The sequence below is a fragment of the Anticarsia gemmatalis genome, chromosome 11, assembly GCF_050436995.1.
Source record: "Anticarsia gemmatalis isolate Benzon Research Colony breed Stoneville strain chromosome 11, ilAntGemm2 primary, whole genome shotgun sequence".
Taxonomy (NCBI): Eukaryota; Metazoa; Arthropoda; class Insecta; order Lepidoptera; family Erebidae; genus Anticarsia; species Anticarsia gemmatalis.
In genome coordinates, this window is record NC_134755.1 from 9,949,667 (window position 1) to 9,968,356 (window position 18,690).

The following is an 18,690-nucleotide window of genomic DNA, read 5'->3' on the forward strand; positions in this document are numbered from 1 at the left end:
CTTTCTTTTCCACGTAAAAAATACTACAAAGAAAAGGATAAAAAATACTTCAACCAAATAATGATATAAGATTTCTAAGCAGATAATCTGAAACAGGTTGTGACATCAGGATAAAATAACGGTGACATTCGGAATGTTATAAAAACGTTAACATTATCTTATTAGACATAATAAACATAATTTAATACGAATAGCAGTATTTCAAGTATTTTAATAGATGGCTTTAAATTCTACGTAACAGTAACTTACAGTTATCTTACGGATAAACAAACTGTTAGGAATTGAGACCGGTTTTAAATTTGATGAGTTATAAAATGGCTGTAACTTTATGTTATTATTATTTGTAATATTGTTTAGAGTAGCTATTAAAGCTTATTATTTATTAAATTAATTTAGACAGGTAACTAAATCGATGCTATAAAAGAAATATACTATTTTCTGAACCCTTTGAATAAGACTTTCTTGAAATTTTATTGGGATATTTTGATGAATAGTTGAATTCCGGACGTCCGGCAACCCATGTAGGAAACATAGTTTCGTTGGGATATATATTTATTCGATGCATTTCAATCTTAAGAATTTCTTTTTAAGAATTAATCGGTATGTAAGGTACCTGGGTCAAATATGGCCACCTGAAAAATATGGCCACATACCAAACATTCCAAATTATTCCAAACCTCGTTCATGTCTCACTTGCCCCCAGTTTCTGAGTACATATAACGGTAGTTTATCTATTCAATAGCGTTTTTTTGTATGAGTTTAAATGCTATTGAATAGATAAACTACCGTTAAATGTACCTCAGAAACCGGGGGTTAAACGGACACTAGGCGACTAGCAGGGCGTTAGAAGGGTTGACAGTGCAACGGATACATGCGATACTAGTGACTATTTATGGCCGCGTTACAACATTTTCAAAATGTATGAAATTATGGTACGTGGCCATATTTTTCGGCTGGCCATATTTGACCCTGGTACCTTATATAAAGTTCTCCATTAATAAGTATTAATATAATTTTTTATAATGTATAATACCTGCGCCGAAACGTTAGGCATTTTAAGGTAAAATGCGTGTTCGCGTTAATTCCCGAATTCTATTATACATCAAACATGCAACACGAGAGTTTAAAAGTTATGATATTTTTTATAGTCAACTAAAAACAAGACACAATATCTGTCACAAAAACTTCAAACATTCAAAGTGAAAACCAGTTAGCATTCATCATCAATCAGATGGCATCTGGTCAGTTTCATCTTAGATATTGCCGAGAGTAAATCAATGAAGTCTATGTGTATTCAAGCGCAAAGTAAAAGTACTTTTGTGCAAGTTCTTAGTGAAAAACTGTTGAGGAACTAAGTGTGACAAGGCTTGGACAATCAAGCGGACATAAGAAAGAAGTTTACGGGTAATCAAACGGATATTCGTGCAAAATAGTTAGCTTATTGGTAATGAAGATAATTATGTTCATTGTACTGCCGATAGACAGTCGCTCAAAGAAAATACTGGTACTCAGCTGCTTCGGTGATACTGGAAGCCGATTCAAACGTAGTTGGAAAATGGGCTAGGTTGATGATGATGTAGACATGGATTTGTTAATGATATGAATTGGTAGGACCTAGAGAAATATATTAATTAACGACTAAGAAATTATTTTTGACGACCTGAGATGGTAGAGACAAATAAAATGGTTGAAAACAAATAGTAAAGTTAATTATATGAAGTCCAACATACCTATGTCTAGGTTTTTACTCATATTTTTTCTGCAGACATCACTTTGATATTCTGTTTTATGATATAAAAAATGCGATATTGTAAAAAGTCTATTCGTACAATTTTGGATCTTACTTCCGTGTACGCGCAAATAAATTAGTTTCAAAAACAAATATTTGGCTAACCGTTCTTTACCTAACCAGTAAGTATTTATACAACTTAATCTTCATCAAACTCCATATTCCATCATCCTAATATCCATACAAATATCTACCGGTTTCACATAACAGATAATGACATCACGAACAAAACATTTAAAAAATCATAATACCTATTAAATTATACTAATATTACTCGTATCGAATGATACAATCGAATTAGAGGCACTAGGAAATAACATCGTTATACAAATAATAGTCGATTTTAATAAGCTTTTACTTTGCGCTTGAATACACCGAGAAATTGCACGGAGTGATGCAAGCGGTACAAATAGTTTAGTTTAGTTTTAGTTTCGTAATACGTATTAGGGAAAGAGATTGGTTTTGCCTTTACTGAAGACAATTTACTTGGGAGCAAGTATGGCCTAATAACCATATACGGAAGGAGACTAATGCAAATAGTCTTATGAAACCATGAGTTGTTTGAATCTGACATTCCTTTGATTTCGTTGGTCTGTGGGATATGCAATAACATAGTTGAGAACAATGACAAATAATTGATTTACACCTCAAGTCAAAAGAAACACCTGTAAAAAATCTACGTAGAAATCTCTATGCGAAGATTCGTGTGAGGATTGTTTTCTAGTGGTAGTTAATCTTTTACCAAATTGTTTTACAATTTATGTAGTGGAACCAATATTGGCTATTTCATGTAAATGCATATATAATGCCAACAATAAAACTAGGTTCCTTCCCTACTTACAGTACGCTCGAGACTCTACAAAAAAACCGCGACCGAATCAAGGCCATCGCAGCTTTTGAACTGGTCGCACTTTTATTTATTACCGTGCACTAACATTGTACCAATTAGATTCAAGACCTTATTAAAACGACACAAATGAAGGCCTCGCTCATTAGAATGTAATTATTTATTTCAGTGGGAGTGCCATCGAGCACCCTTGTCCCAACACAATTCTCCCGTCATTATCAACAAAATATATTCATTTATTCAAGTGTTCCTCCGACAAGACTTGTTAAGCGATCAACTTGTTGTAATATTTTAGGAACCCCTAATGTTTTCTCAGTCAACTTAACATCATTCCGACTCCAAACTTTCCTTCTAAATTCAAAACTGTTCAAACTCACCTTTGTCGCTATTTCCACCTGACTGTTTAACTCCGAATATTCCAACAAAGTGTTCCTCCTTCAATAATTCACAAACTTCCACTTAACGCCTCAGACACGATAAAAAATCACCACGTCGATATGAAAACATGAAATCTCCATAATTCGCAACATTTCACAAATCACATTGAACTCGCCAAGAGTTGAGGGCTTGTAAAAGGCTGTATTGATAAAAGTTCTGTCACACGCGGCTGCGTACCGTAATGTGTCACATTAAAAGTTCCCGGTGCAAACTTTGCCTCCTGCGCCTGACTTATTACGAGGATTAGGGAGTTTGCAGCCGAGGTGTTCGTATATGTGAATATTCGTTTAAAAGTCGCGCAGCAGTGGCGGCCGGGGCTATGCGCGGGCTGTGCGCGGGCGCAATGACGCGTGCAAGTTGTCCGGGAGGAGGGCACAGACCTCGGAGCTTGTGGCAGCGCAGGCGCCGACTGCCGAGACGCGAGTACCGTTGTACGAGAGTGGGAGCGAGGTCGCCGCGAGCCGCAGCCGGCATGCTTTGACATTTCTTAGCTATTTCGTTACTTCATAACCATGTCATGACTCGCTTTTGTTATTGTTCTGGTCGTCTATTCAGCCGGAATTGTGATTTGTGGATTGCCTTGATAGGTTACTTATTGATGCAAATCTTTGAGTGAGAGGTTTCATTCAACAGCAATGAGAAATGCAGGAATTTGTACCGGTTAGATTCGAAGAACTGGTCGATATGAAGGTCAAGTTGTTGTACAAGAACCTTTGTGAGAATGAGAGAGAGCTACTAAATAAGTGTAGTAGCTGATTGACTTAAAGAGAAAAATCTATCTCTATCTGAGAATGCGTCTTCAAAAAGTGGGTTAGTTAAATTGAGTGTAACAAGAACATTCAGCGAGCAATTTTCACAACACTATTCTAGAGTGATAAACCGTCAAATTTGTAAGTTTACGATTGCAATAAAGTGGGTTAGTGTAGTTGTTCACGGCATATTAGGGACGGGGCAATAAATCTGATAATCACATGTCTAATGCTGTGACAAGTGTAGTGTAATTTCGCACCAAATCATGTAGTAGAGTGAACCTGACAGCCCTAGTATATCGCCAGAGATTTATTTGCATACTCGTTACTTAGGTCTAGAGAATTGCTGTAACAGCTGAGTAAAAGTGAGCAGATTTTCTGATAAAATGTAGCATATTATGTGTCGTGATGAATAACATTGTTTATACACATTTGTTAATAATGTAGAGCGCCGTTTACATGATCTTTGTATTGAGAAACCTATATTGTAATTTGTAAATGTTTCGTCTTTCACATTAACCCAGGAAAATTACAATGTCTTTTTGGAAATTCCAATATACTTTAACGTTGCCAAGTGCATGGTAAGAAATCGATTCATAAGCCTAGACTAAGTGCTAATTCAACCTCTTAATAAAGTAATTCATTCATATATGCAAAGTGTCGATACTAATGACTTTCAAAGTTATTGTTCATAAAGTAAAGTGCTAAGTTAAAAACTTAACGTCTTCGTATATTATGTACCCTGGTAGAGCAAATGAGACAAGAAATTTTAAACCTTTTCTTAGAAACATGAAAAGAATAGATGAAGAATCGTGTTTAGGAGAATGTAAGAACCTGCAAACTATTTATAGTTAACAAAAGACTACTGTAGCTCAATTCTCTACTAGTATCGACTACCGACAGCCAGCTAGTCATCGAGAAATTTTGTATGAAAATCTGATTTATATATAGATATCTAGGTATATATTCTACTATATTCTTATTATATAGATTATTTTGGCAGTACATTTTAAATGTCAAACTCTCAATACTCGATGGTTCCAATTGTAAAGAATCGTGCTACTGAATCTTTCATACTAGTCAGGTTTTTGCCACATTTGTCGAGTAATCCCGTGAAAACGTCCACCCCAATAAAGACACTCAACTCAAATAACATAAACACTAAGCGATCTCGATATCTTATACATCACGATGAAAATGGCTTATCCTAATTTATATTTATAGCAGACTCTACGACTTCAATGGAATACTATATTTTTGAAACGTTAGCGCCAACGAACTGTCTTTGCATTAATAAAACTGGCTTTTTACTCGCCCTCTAAAACGAAAAGAAAAAACATTAAACAAATCTGAAAGAAGAGTAAAGTAGATAAATTATAGCAATCTCATTTGACGGAATCCCCAGTCTATTGCAATTTAAGTCTTAGATTAGATTTAGTTTATTTCGACGTAGGCTTCTAAAGAAACCTAACATGGAATAAATAAGGTTATCTCTTTTAAGGATTTTTTTGCTGACCCGCGTTTTTAGGGTTTCGAACTTCAAAGAAAATCCGTTATAGGATCACTTTGGCGTCCCTTCGTCTGGTTCGATCTGACACCGTTTTTGGCAACTATTTGATGTATAAAATTGAAGAGCCTGACCTAAGATTGAGGTAGATTAACTGACATTTCCTTTAGACGGATTTTATTTCTAATTATATTATCAGAACTACGAAGCGTGGTTAACCGATTTATAGACAAGGAGTAAATGTTTTGACCGCAACTGCAATTCGTTTTTTCTGACTACTTTGAACACTATTCACGCTTTAAACCGAGATAATAAAGACAATCGAGAACTTCAACATAACTTAAGAGCCTTTGCTCTTAAGTTATGTTGAAGTTCTCGATTGTCTTAATAAAGATCAACTTTTTATTGTTGTTATAAAAATACAAGCTAAATCCCTATTTTGGTACTTACACACGTGTGTGTCCCGTTAAATACATACGCTAAATAAAGCAAGAAATTCGTTTACCCAAAGTTAAATCTGTTTATCCGAATCCTATTGGAAGCATTAGTGTCGATTTGCGAGCGGAACATTTCGAGCCGTACCTTCGTTAAATAATGTACCTACGCTCCTTTTAAAAATCTCAAAGACATTTTTCCTGCTACGAATTTAATTATAAATATAATAAAGCAAATATTTTTCTATATTTTCTTTAATTCAAGGGCAATTTTCTTTACGTAACTTACGCTGTAGGTACTTGGAAAATACACAATTTGAATTTTACGAGTCCGTGTAATTTTATTGTTATCGTCCTCGGTAAAGCTTTTTAGGCCAAATAAGACGGCAGCTTAGTTCTACCACAAGAATCAGTTAGACGAAACGTAATAGCTTTTTATTAAGTTTTTAATATAAAATAAACCGCACAATTAAATTACGTCAGCATCATTTAAGAGTTTTTCCAGCCATCTAAGAAACACTTTCTTTAGTTTTCTTTTTCCGCAGATTCTGCACAATACTTATCCAAATTTTCTAAAAAAAGTTGCTGGAAATATACAAATATGTTCCTTGTTCTCATTTAAAAAGAAACCCTCGTCCAAAAAGTACCAACCAAGTTACTTACCTCAATAGTAAAACCAAAAAAGCAACCGGCTTTTGCTCTTAAATCGATACAAAAGAAAAACATTATAGTAAGTTTGGAAGGCTGTCTCCTCATATTGTGTAGAATCGACATGATGGATCTGCTGTCGCACGTGCGTCCGACACCTTCGCATTTATTTTTAATAGAGTTGACGCTATTTTTTATTTATTTTTTTCTTAGAAATCCAATACAAGATTGATGGCCTGTACATTCTGCTGTTAATTGGAGAATTTCACCATTTCGTTTTATACGAAATTTATTCCATAAATAACTTACGATGACAAAGAAAATTTGTTTTTTACTTTAGTCCTCGCTCTTAGGTTTTTGTGTCTATAGGCAGCTATTTAAAATACTTGTGTAGGAGAAAATAGACAATTTCGTACCTACCTAACCTACAATCTTTCTTTAATTAAACATTCTTAGATCCCAAAATAAAATTATTGTATGTTAATTGTTAATAGGTAATCCACATGATAGGCATTTTCGTAATAATCGGTAGTTAAACCATTACACAAAACTTAATAGGTACATAAATTGCAGGTGTAATAAATAACAACGGTATCAGGCTGCAATTTTTGTGTTAAACCTATTTATTGCCAGCAAACCTTTTTTTTACATGATTGGATTCCGTGACTTTTTGACTACAAAGACGGCTCTCCGTTGAATTTCCAGACACACTCAGACATTAACTGTCCCTAGCCTAGAAAAAACTCAGCTTGATCACTTTAACGACGTCAAATAAAATAAATAAACAATTTTAAGTATCGTTATAAAAATAACTTGCGCCAACAAGCCGTAGGTAATGGCCGAGGCTACGCTTTCGCGATTTTTAATATTTCTTACACGCGTAGATAGAAGGAACTCCGCTCAATGAATAAAGATCAGAACTATACTTGGAACGAACTATTTCAAGTGACAAATGGCGTGCACTGCTCCATTTTCCGTATTTCATGGATATAGGAACTAGAATTTCAGTATAACTAGGTTTTAAACTAACCGAAGAAAATCTGAAAAATCTTTTTCTTAAATATTCACGTTGTTCTGATTTTTTGAATGTTCAAAATTAAATGTTAAATACAAAATTAGTCCACTCGCCTGACTATTTTGATATCAACCAGAAAAAAAATAATAGAACTTCATAAATCTGATTAAGGCAGATGGATATTTTTATAAGAACTCTAGCAAAAAAAAGGTGCAGTTATTTTAACAGCATGACGTGTTTAAGAACTGAAAAAGGCAGCTAAACTTTAAGTAATTAGTACTGTCTGCATCTAAAGATTTAATTACACAAATGCAGTAAAACCAGGCAACTCCATCAAATGTAATGGAAGAACGTCCTTATAGTGCGAGAGAGACGGATATAGTAGTTCATTATGGATGCAAATTCCTTCCACTACTTAATAGTCCGAGGATGGACGAGAGACGAGGCGTGAGAAAATGGTGGGTCGCTCATCCATGCGAAAATGTGGTGCCGCTAGTACCGGCCGTGACTGAGTCGATGCCTTAGCACTTGCACTTAGCGAGTAGCTGTTTGAATGTACGGATAAAATACGTAAGAATTTACAATATGAAGGATATTTTGTTGACGATATTGTCTATTTACTTAGTATTTTCTCGGTAATTTATGTTTATATGTACTTATGACCCTGATGTGAGTACTTACAGATCCAAAAATATTTTTTGCTTTACTGTTTAAAATTACAATAACAAGAATTGCGTACATAGATACCTAAGCAGAAGCCATTCCCCTAGGTACCACACAAACTTTCTGAATGAAATTAAAGTTACCTGCATTACCTCTGTAAGACGAAAAACAAAGTCGATTTTCTAAATCTTACAAACATTCAAGTTATGGACAACGTCTACCGAATGCTATAAACATTTTCCTTTATACAAAATATCATTCATATAATTTACTACAAATATAACAGTAACGCTTAAGTAGCAGCTGTGGCATCTTCTAATAAGTTTGAAAGTATTTTATCTATTTCATTTTCCTTGCGGCTAGCGTAACAAGCGTGCAAGATGTCGGATAACTAATATTACCAGCTGAGTAATTACTACTTAGCATTAATCCAACTGCAAATCTACGCAACTTTTCTTTTATAATGAGCCTTTCGAAGCGAGTATTAATCTTGACTGTTTATCTGATGGGAAATATATAATTAGATATTATTATGATAACCTTAACTGCAATTTGTACTTACAGACGTGATTAAAATAAACAATCCTGATGTGTTGTTTTTTTATAATATAAACAAAGTCATGGTCTGGTTTACATATGAAATGCCCAAGTTCTTCCTACTAAGCTTATATATCTACTTCCAATGTTCCTTATTACAGTTGTAATATAAATAATAGGTTCATACTTGTACTCACTCAAGTAAAAATTGAGAAAACCAACCCCTCTACAGTTATGTCGAGATACACTCAAGCAGAGGATTTCTATACAATTTGAAAAATAAGTTGATTTTTATAATGAGTTGAATGATTTTACGGGATATTAATATTTATTTTTTAACATTTATTGCTTTGTAAAAAATAATATATGTTTTCAAGGATTTATTTGTTAATTCTAAACATTGGTTACTGAACGAAAGATACAACGTAAATGTCAAAATCAGTTCAAGTTATCGCGTTCCAGAGCCAGAGGTAGTTTTCACTAAACAATATTTTAAGCATTCAATTTAGCGTAAAAGAAATACAAATATATGAAAAAACATAAGATAAAGTGAGACAACTATTACATTAAATGACAGACACATATTTTGGTATTGTTATCTGTAGAAATATTTGTTTTTATTTCGTGTAATGTGAAAAATAGTTTTATCTGTTATTAATTTGATATTTGCGCAAGTAAATACCATTTCCTAAAGCTAAGGACATAGTCGAAAACATCTGTTACGCTATTTGCTTGCAGGGCATAGTAATATATTATGTTAATTGTGAAAAGTAATGTGTTGATTTTGTAGGAGGAAAACTACAATCACTGAGTGTTATCATTATAAATCTGAAATACAATTAATTACAAATAATACAACAAAATGTCGGCGTTACTAACTGCGGACTGGTTCCCGTTGGACTCCTATTACAGGTAATATTGCTAACTTTAAACATTTCATAGTAAGTCTATAGCAGTGACCTTTTTTAACAGTAAAATGTCTTCATGTTCTTCAATACTATGCCAGGAAAAACACAATAAAATATTCAATATTCTCTCCCTCGCAGTTTTAAAATTAATAATAATTTTTTGACTAGCTATTGAAAAGTTTATTTCTTTACCATAATACAAATAAAATATGGTCCTATTAATCTCCTTAACAATCCAAATGTTTTAACAAATTGCAGGAAGTTTGACCTATACTCAATGAGATGGTCAATGGACGAAGGTCTGGAAACTATGATAGTTGCTGGGGCACCTTACGGAGGCCCCATTGCTGTGGTGAGAGACAGGAAACAGACCTCAAGGGGCAATGCTAAGCCTGTCATTACTATCTACAATTGTGTTGGCAATGTTATATCTAAAATACTGGTAAGCCATGCTAATTCTCATAACATTATAGATGGTATATTTCCAGTTGTCGCCTCTAAAACTGTCCCCAAGGGTGACAAATGGGAATGTATTCCTGTAAACTTGTAAGTAGGAAGAAAATTCCAAGTTGTAACCAGGAAATATACCTTTATAAATGCAAAAGTTTGTTACTAAGAATGTATGTTGTTACTCTTTCATGCAGAACTACTGGACTCATTTTCGTGAAAGATAGTTTAGTTTTGTAACCTGGATTAACACAATACACTTTTTGCCACAGACTCAAAATATTGCACTCTTTTCATTCAGATAGTTCAAAGCATATTTCAAACAAAATGGTGAATAATAGAAATGCAGACAAAAGTTTCAGTACTCCTAAATACATAAACTAACATTCAGACTCAAAACAAATACTCATGCTCATCATACAAATACTTGCAATGATTTGAATCCACAACAAAAAGACTATAAAACAATCCAGATTATATTTTTAACTATAATAAAATATGTTGTCAATTCCAGTGGAACAATGGTGTTCTCATCCACATGGGCTGGTCAGATGGTGAGCAGCTGCTCTGCGTCCAGGAGAGTGGGGATGTACTGGTGTATGACATGTTCGGAGCATACAAGAGGACCTTCAATATGGGACAGGAAGTTAGAGATACTAAGGTAAAGCAAGATATACAATACTGTAAAATAACTCTTTACTTAAATACTTAAGATCTTTCCATGAACCGGCAATAAACTTTAACAATTACACCACTTGCATGGAGCATCCTATCTTGTTATTATCTTATTACAAGATTCATTTCTATGTGAGTCATACATAATCCAAAAATTAACAAAGATTCTAAATATTAACTGCACGTTTGGCGCAGTGGTTTAAGCGGTCACCTCGCCGCAACAACCGGAGCGCCGCGTGTGGTGGGTTCGAATCCCACCCGGGACAAATCTTTGTGTGATGAGCAAGAGTATTTGTTCTGAGCCTGGATGTTAATGTATCTATGTAAGTATGTATTTAGAAGTATATAAGTATGTTTATCAGTTATTTGGTTACCATAATACAAGCTCTGCTTAGTTTGGGATCAAATGACCGTGTGTGAGTTGTCCAATCATATTCATATCATAATATATCATATTGTCAAACATATTTAGAATTTCAATTCAAACATTCTCTTTCAAGAGCTTCTATTTGGCCAGTTCTAATATTTTTTTTTGTGCTTTTCCAGGTTTGCAAAGCACAGCTATTCCCCAATCCCCATGGGGTAGGCTTAGCAGTTATCACTACCACAAACCGAATGTTTCTGCTAAGCAATGTATCAGACCCAAAGGTCAGGTCTGTGCCAGATCTACCCCGTAAGTATTAGACATATACAGCACAAAAGTTATAAATTAAACAAGTAATATAATGTGTGTATGTATGTTTATATCAGAAAGGTCATGTTTTCTTTTCATGTTTAAGGTGCAAATGAACCAATATCATGCTGGTGCGTGATCAGCTCCGGATTCCTTGTGTGCAGAGACAAAGACATTTATATGTGCAAATTAGGAGAATCTAGAGCCGTGCCTATGGTAATTATTCGTTTATTTTACTTAATAGTTCAAGCTTTTAAATTATTGCATTAGGAAAAAGGCGTGAACTTTATGGATACACACTACATAAAGTACTTGTCCAGGAAAAAATGCTAAGTGACGTCATTGTTGTAAAAACAACAATTCAAAATGTTCGTACAATTTGGTTTGGCAATCGCCAACGTCCATACCATGTTGAACACACCGGTTCTCGTCCGATCACCGAAGTTAAGCAACATCGGGCGTGGTTAGTACTTGGATGGGTGACCGCCTGGGAATACCACGTGATGTTGGCTTTTGCACTTTTTAATTTAAAAATATTATTTTTGGTATTAATCTTTTTATTTCCTTTGAAAAACCCCGTTTCAAATTTAGAAAATAATAATATATTTTGAAGTTCTCCTTTCAATGGCAACGCCCTCTATAACAGTTCAGAGAAACTAATTTGTACTAAGAATGTGTCACTTCGTTATAGTACTTTAGAATCACACTAGATGGCACTTTATACATTAATTTATTTGGTCTCAAAATATTTTATTTTTATTTTTCAGCGCATAGAAATCGATAGTGCGTACACACAAATATTGTCGATAGTTTCATCGCAGAACGGCAAACATGTTGCTTTCTTCACTGATTCAGGGATATTATGGATCGGGTCCTCAGATTTCAAGCACTACTCCGAAATTGATACCGGTTACTTCAAGCAACCGAAAGAGTTGATGTGGTCAGTATATTTTTCATTTTATTTAATTTAACTAGTTTCAAAAGAATTATTTTACCGAAAACATTACATACATTGTACAGCTAACCAGTTCAAATTAATAAAAGTAACTTCAATTATCTAGTAACTTATTTGATTGCACCAAAGTTATTCCAATGGTAAATTTAATCAATCATACAAACCGAAAAAAAAAAGATGATATATTAAACACATTATAATTTAATAAAAATATTTTAGCAACTTACACACGATCATCTTATTCCTTACTAAGCAGACCTAGCAAATTCTGATTATTCTAACTATCGTCAAAATTCTCTATTTCAGGTGCGGCTCCCAAGCCGTAGTAGCACATTGGGGCGACACGATGTGCATATACGGTTCCAAAGGCAAGGTATTCGAGTGCCCCTACGACGGACCCTTCCACCTCATACAAGAGGTGGACTGCGTGCGAGTTGTCTCCGAGTTTACTCACGAACTCTTACAGAAAGTACCATTTGTCGTCGAAAAGATATTCAAACTTAGTAGCACGGCTGCCGGCTCGTATTTGCTTGAAGCTTCTAAGCAGTTTCAGGTATGTTACTATAAAAAATCGTCATTAAAAAAGCATCTATAATGGAATTAATCCCTCATATTTAATTTGATTAACAGAAAAATTTGCGCTTCCAATAAATAATATCATGATCTACAAAAACGCCGTAACTATTGAAACAAACAGAAAGTCCACAATACACCTGTTAAAATCGGTCTCTGTATTCAAAAACATCCCTACTTCAATATGCCTTACTGTAATAATAGCGTCATGCGTCCTATTGTGTTCATAAAAATCAATAAACATATAGATGACGTCATACCAGCAAGCTCATATTGTTCGTACAATTTAACTAAACAATCGCCAACGTCCATACCATGTTGAACACACCGGTTCTCGTCCGATCACCGAAGTTAAGCAACATCGGGCGTGGTTAGTACTTGGATGGGTGACCGCCTGGGAATACCACGTGATGTTGGCTTTTTGCACTTTTTGTGATATTTTATATTTTTATTTATTAAGGTTATTATTGATTTCCTATAAAAAACAAAAAAAATATTTTATATAAAATTTTACTTAATTTTTTATTTTCAGAAACGTAGTCACAAAGCCGATGAATACATACGGCTGGTCAAACCAGACCTTCAAACAGCTGTTCAGGACTGTATAGAAGCTGCTCGCTGTGAGTTCAACCCTGAGGTTCAGAAGACACTGATCAGGGCGGCACAGTTCGGCAAGTGTTTCATCATGGACCCTGAGCTGACCGACTTCTATGTTAAGACTTGCAGGTGGCTTAGGGTCTTGAATGCCGTTAGAGACCCTAAAGTTGCCATACCGCTTACGGCTTTGCAGTATCCTTTTAAAATAAAAAACTGTACTGAAACTCACAAAAATGTTTTGACATTAAGTTAATATTTTAGTTATAAGAAATGTTTTATCGTTGACAGTACTATCTACAAAATCTCTTTAATTAATTTGCAGTTTTTAGTTTCGTTTCCGATGACTACTTTATTTCGAGAATGTTTGGTAAATAACAAATGACGGAGTCACTCTATTGTTTTCGGAAATTTACGAAATAATCATTACAGTATTAGTACAATCTGTAGTAAATTAAATATAACAAATGCACACTTCTCTTTCCACAATCCATTTCTTACATCCTGTAAAACTCACTATATCATACGTAAAATGTTCTGAAATCCATACCTTAACTCATATATCAGAATGACAAACCTAGGCGAGCGTGTATTACTAGACCGGTTGATATGGCGACGTCTTCACTGTCTCGCGGGACACATCGCCTCGTACTTACAGCTGAAAGACGGCAAGACCAGGGTACTGTCACATTGGGCTTGCTATAAGGTATGCATGTGCATTGTTACTAATTGAACCGGAGGTAGAGGGTAATATACTCATTTGAAGGTTTATAAGGGATATAATACGACTAGCTAATTATTGTGATTCTTCTATTTCACACACTTTGTCTCACTAATATAATTAGTTTTTTCATTATTTTGGTACCTTTATTACGGTATTAGATCTCATTTTAATTTAAACATTAATATGTTAGTTATAATCCAAATCCTGGAAGATCCAAAAATATAGGTACACATACTTACAAATTAAAATAAAATAGTATTTTGCACTAAACTAAGATAAAACTTTTTTACATAGGTCACTCAACCAGATTTGGACAACGAGAGCGCTGCTCGTGAAATAGGCGAGAAACTTCGCAATGTGCCAGGAATATCGTACACAACTATTGCCATGAAAGCAGCTGAAAAAGGAAGAAAAGCTCTCGCAATCAAAGTAAGATAATAATCAGTCATTAAATATTTACCTTTTCCTTAGCACAGATACGCACGGGAAACATCGCGATAACAATAAGGGTCAGCGCAGACCAAGAGGAGCGCAGCGGAGAGGATTTTTTTAACGCACTTGAAAATCAACTTTAAACTAATTAAAATAAAGTGCATAATTGCTTGAACCTGACAAAAAATGCTCGCGCGTCCTCGAGGATGCGCGGGTATCCCCGCGCATACTCGAGGACGCGCGAGCATCGTACGAAAAATTTCAATGTTGTTACTGAGTTTAAAGAGAGAGAACGTCATTTTTATTCTTCTTCAGTCAAAAGAGCAATTATAATCATGGCCCAGTCTACCATCGTTGACGAATTTTCACGAAAACTGGCCTGTTTAATGAAGAATGGTAACCTAGAAAGTTTTCCTCGCGTAGGCTCGAGCAGTCGCGAGCATGCTCGAGCATCCGCGAGCCGTAAAGAAAATGCTCGAGACCGCGCGAGGATTATTCCGGTCTGTCTGCGCTGCGCCTTATGTGTATAATAAATATGACGTCATGCTAACAAACGCATTATGTTCATACAATTTAACTCAACTATCGCCAACGTCCATACCATGTTGAACACACCGGTTCTCGTCCGATCACCGAAGTTAAGCAACATCGGGCGTGGTTAGTACTTGGATGGGTGACCGCCTGGGAATACCACGTGATGTTGGCTTTTTATTATTTATTATCATTTTTTTACTTTTTTTACAGATATTGGAATATGAAACTCATAGCAAATTGCAAGTTCCGTTATTATTATCGTTGGGAGAAGGGCAAACAGCTCTACGAAAAGCGACTGCAAGTGGCGATACTGATTTAGTTTACATCGTATTGTTACATTTGAAAGAAAAAATGGGAAAACGCGAATTTGAAGTAAGCACAAGTACTCTATTTTATTTAAAAAAAAATTAAAACCCGCGATAATATAAATCAGTGACATCTAGTGGCCAAATTAGTACTACCACAAGTGTAGTATACATTTCTAAATAATACAAAACCAAAACGCTAGATGGCGCTACTATTAACATTTTGAACAACTTAACCCACCTTTGATAACACATTAATATTTAAAAAATGACTTATCTTTACAGTTGACAATCCGCGGCTTCGCTCTGGCTCATGCTCTATACATCAAGTACTGTGCGCTACACAACCGGGAAGCTCTAAGACAGGTGTATGTCCAAGAGGACGACTTCCATGGTCAGGCCGCGACCCACATTCGTGATGCTATAGATCAGACCAACCCTGGCAGTATTGAAGCATCGCTCATATCTGCTCGAGAGTGTTATAAGAAAGGAAAGAATGATTTGGGTAAGTCATTATTAGAATAAATTTAAATTTTCTGTAGTTAGTTAACTTTTGTAGTAATTTCATCTTAATTTGTTTGTTACTTGCAACATGGATTGATTTTAACAGAAAAAATCCTAAGTAGGTACTTTGTTATTTACACTTTGCACTATAGCTTTGTCTGTGGCTTTCCAGTAAATATACCATGAATAAGATTTACCGTCACCATATAGGTATTTAGGTATTAATTGAAAAATGGCCGATATACCTACATGTAAACATTTACAAATAATTTTTATTATCTATCATTAACAATCAAATCCAAACTATATCACGATGCTATAACAGCGATAATATACTGCTCTCATATGCGTCGCTAACAAGTTATTATTTGCTGTCGACAAAAAAATATAATTCACAATTATGTATAACGTTAAATATTACGGTATCACACGGCCTATTATGTTCATAAAATTTAGCTTTTCTGTCGCCAACGTCCATACCATGTGGAACACACCGGTTCTCGTCCGATCACCGAAGTTAAGCAACATCGGGCGTGGTTAGTACTTGGATGGGTGACCGCCTGGGAATACCACGTGATGTTGGCTTTTTGCTACTTTTTTTGAATGTTGTTTTTTATTTATTTATTTTGAATAATATTTCGATTTTTTTAAACTAAAATCGTATAGTTTGTTGTTGATTACATTTATACAAAGTTCTAGTCTAACTTGCTCTGAGTTTGCATGCTAAAGTACGAAAATATATTATGTCTCATCAATCGGCGCGAATTCTTCTTTTGTGCGTATAGCAGACTTGCAATAAAGTGCTTCTAAAATTAATATTAATATTACGTTTTTTCAGGTGTATCAATATGCGAAGATGCACGCAAATTGTGCAAGCAGCAGTCATCACTGCAAGAGACTTACGGCAAGAGTTTCGTGGGCCTCTCCCTCCAGGACACGGTTGAGAGACTGCTGGACCAGGGCGAAGTCAAACTGGCTGATAAACTGCGATCAGAGTACAAGATGCCTGATAGAAGGTACAGTTATTAGTCCCTTGTTTAAGATCGAAGAGCAATGATAGCTGAGTGGTTTAAGTTTCGCCTCCTCCTACGCAAGTAGGCGAAGGTTCGCACCTGAGGCAACACAACTTACACAACACACCAATGACTTTTGTAAAAACTTTTGTTAATCTCACGTAAAATATGAAAATATCTTGCTGCAACTTGAGTAAATTTTGAATTTAGATTAACGAAGAATTTAATTAATATTGTTTGATGTAAAACACTTGACACTTCAGAGGAATGAGCAGGTTAAGCAAATCTAACGTTACCAAAATTTATAAAAAGATTTTATTTTATTATTCCAGATATTGGTGGCTCCGTATCTTAAAGCTGGCTGAAAAGGACGACTGGGCAGAGTTAGACAGATTCTCCAAATCGAAGAAGTCACCCGTCGGGTACGAGCCGTTCGTAGAGGCTTGTCTAAAATACGGCAAAAACGACGAAGCTCTCAAATATTTACCAAAGTGCAGAGACGAAATTAAAGTCAAGTACTATGTTAAAGCTGGGTAAGTTTTATTTTCTTAATATAATTTGTCTTTAAATTATGTTTACTAAAATCAAATGCTGAAAATTAATAAGTATACTTTTACCAATAATAATATTATTATTGGTCTACAATTTACTGCGACATATAGTGTGACGTCATAATAGATACAGACCAAAACGTTCGTATAATTCGACTCAGCCATTGCCAACGTCCATACCATGTTGAACACACCGGTTCTCGTCCGATCACCGAAGTTAAGCAACATCGGGCGTGGTTAGTACTTGGATGGGTGACCGCCTGGGAAATACCACGTGATATTGGCTTTTTGCACTTTTTGTATATTTTGAATTATTTTGTGATAATATTTTTATTTGCAAATAGATAAAAAAAAAATTTTTTTTATGGTTTATCTGATTTACTTTTCTACTTTCAGTTTCTATGAAAAGGCTGCAGAAGTTGCGTTTGAACAGAAAGACGAAATCGCTCTTCAATTTGTACAAAACAAATGTCCAATGATAGAATCTACACATGCCAAGATTGCGTCTCTCTTAGAAAAATTAGCCACTAAGAAGTGAATTATATTCCAATGATATTCCTTTTGGTACTGAAATTATTGTGATTATTATAAATAATGCTTTTTGTAGTAAAATTAAAGGTAAATATTATGTTAAGTATGTTGATAAGTATTATATCTCATTCTATAATTACATAATATTATTATACTGATGCTTAAAATGCAGTTGTCTTAAAACGAGCGAGTGCTTGGATTTTAATATCTTATTTGTATATTAGTTTTGAAGTATCTTAAATATTTTTTTGTTTACTCAACAATGTTATAAACCAAAACTGTGTTAAAAAGTATTTCCTGAAGCAAAGGTAATTATTTTTTTATATTTTAAAGCTATGTATGGAATTATAATATCTTTCAGTCATTAAATAAAATGTATAGTCAATCTTTAGTCTAGTTTTATTCACTCAGATAATAATTGTACCTATTATGTGCTTCCGTATCTCATTCACACTAACTCATCCGAACTACAAAGTATTATGTAAGGCGTGATTGAATAACAAGTACAATACAATACAAAAGTACTCAATGGATTTTGTCAAAATATAGTTAAAAACCTGAAAATGATGGGAAAAAGTATCCTATGTATGTGTAATATAATAAGATATTTTTTACCCCGGGAAATTATTTCCGCAAACAAAGTC

The 18,690-nt window shown here is 34.6% G+C and overlaps 2 protein-coding genes and 5 non-coding genes across 8 annotated transcripts in view; 6 read left to right on the top strand and 1 right to left on the bottom strand.

Moving 5' to 3' along the window:
* Positions 1–3,496, bottom strand: part of LOC142976421 (uncharacterized) — a 131,755-nt gene extending 128,259 nt beyond the window's left edge. The window contains exon 1 of the mRNA XM_076119768.1: positions 3,014–3,496. The gene's annotated coding sequence lies outside the window, so the exon portion shown is untranslated. The remainder of the gene's footprint in view (positions 1–3,013) is intronic.
* A 5,682-nt stretch (positions 3,497–9,178) lies between these two features.
* Vps16A (vacuolar protein sorting 16) lies at positions 9,179–18,433 on the top strand. Of its 2 annotated transcripts, XM_076120130.1 has the most exons (16): positions 9,179–9,301; positions 9,418–9,539; positions 9,794–9,977; positions 10,497–10,643; positions 11,204–11,330; positions 11,437–11,546; positions 12,098–12,270; positions 12,592–12,838; positions 13,391–13,647; positions 14,020–14,158; positions 14,471–14,605; positions 15,353–15,514; positions 15,733–15,952; positions 16,790–16,967; positions 17,297–17,497; positions 17,912–18,433. In XM_076120130.1, the coding sequence occupies exons 2-16, from the start codon at positions 9,490–9,492 to the stop codon at positions 18,051–18,053; spliced, it is 2,472 nt and encodes an 823-aa protein (XP_075976245.1). In that variant the 5' UTR covers positions 9,179–9,301; positions 9,418–9,489; the 3' UTR covers positions 18,054–18,433. The 2 variants fall into 2 exon arrangements, with proteins under 2 accessions (XP_075976245.1, XP_075976244.1); XM_076120129.1 differs by having other exon boundaries at positions 9,207–9,539.
* Positions 11,724–11,842, top strand: LOC142976838 (5S ribosomal RNA). Its single transcript, XR_012959677.1, has one exon. It is a non-coding gene; the product is annotated as a 5S ribosomal RNA (ribosomal RNA).
* On the top strand, positions 13,159–13,277 carry LOC142976839 (5S ribosomal RNA). The gene has a single exon (XR_012959678.1). It is a non-coding gene; the product is annotated as a 5S ribosomal RNA (ribosomal RNA).
* On the top strand, positions 15,196–15,314 carry LOC142976840 (5S ribosomal RNA). Its single transcript, XR_012959679.1, has one exon. It is a non-coding gene; the product is annotated as a 5S ribosomal RNA (ribosomal RNA).
* LOC142976841 (5S ribosomal RNA) lies at positions 16,418–16,536 on the top strand. The gene has a single exon (XR_012959680.1). It is a non-coding gene; the product is annotated as a 5S ribosomal RNA (ribosomal RNA).
* On the top strand, positions 17,682–17,801 carry LOC142976842 (5S ribosomal RNA). The gene has a single exon (XR_012959681.1). It is a non-coding gene; the product is annotated as a 5S ribosomal RNA (ribosomal RNA).
* Positions 18,434–18,690: the final 257 nt, after the last annotated feature.

Coding starts and splice junctions, on each gene's coding strand:
- Vps16A (XM_076120130.1), top strand. CDS start 9,490: ATGTCGGCGTTACTAACTGCGGACTGGTTCCCGTTGGACTCCTATTAC. Junction 11,547..12,097: donor AATCTAGAGCCGTGCCTATG/GTAATTATTCGT, acceptor TTTATTTTTCAG/CGCATAGAAATCGATAGTGC. Junction 17,498..17,911: donor AAGTACTATGTTAAAGCTGG/GTAAGTTTTATT, acceptor TTCTACTTTCAG/TTTCTATGAAAAGGCTGCAG.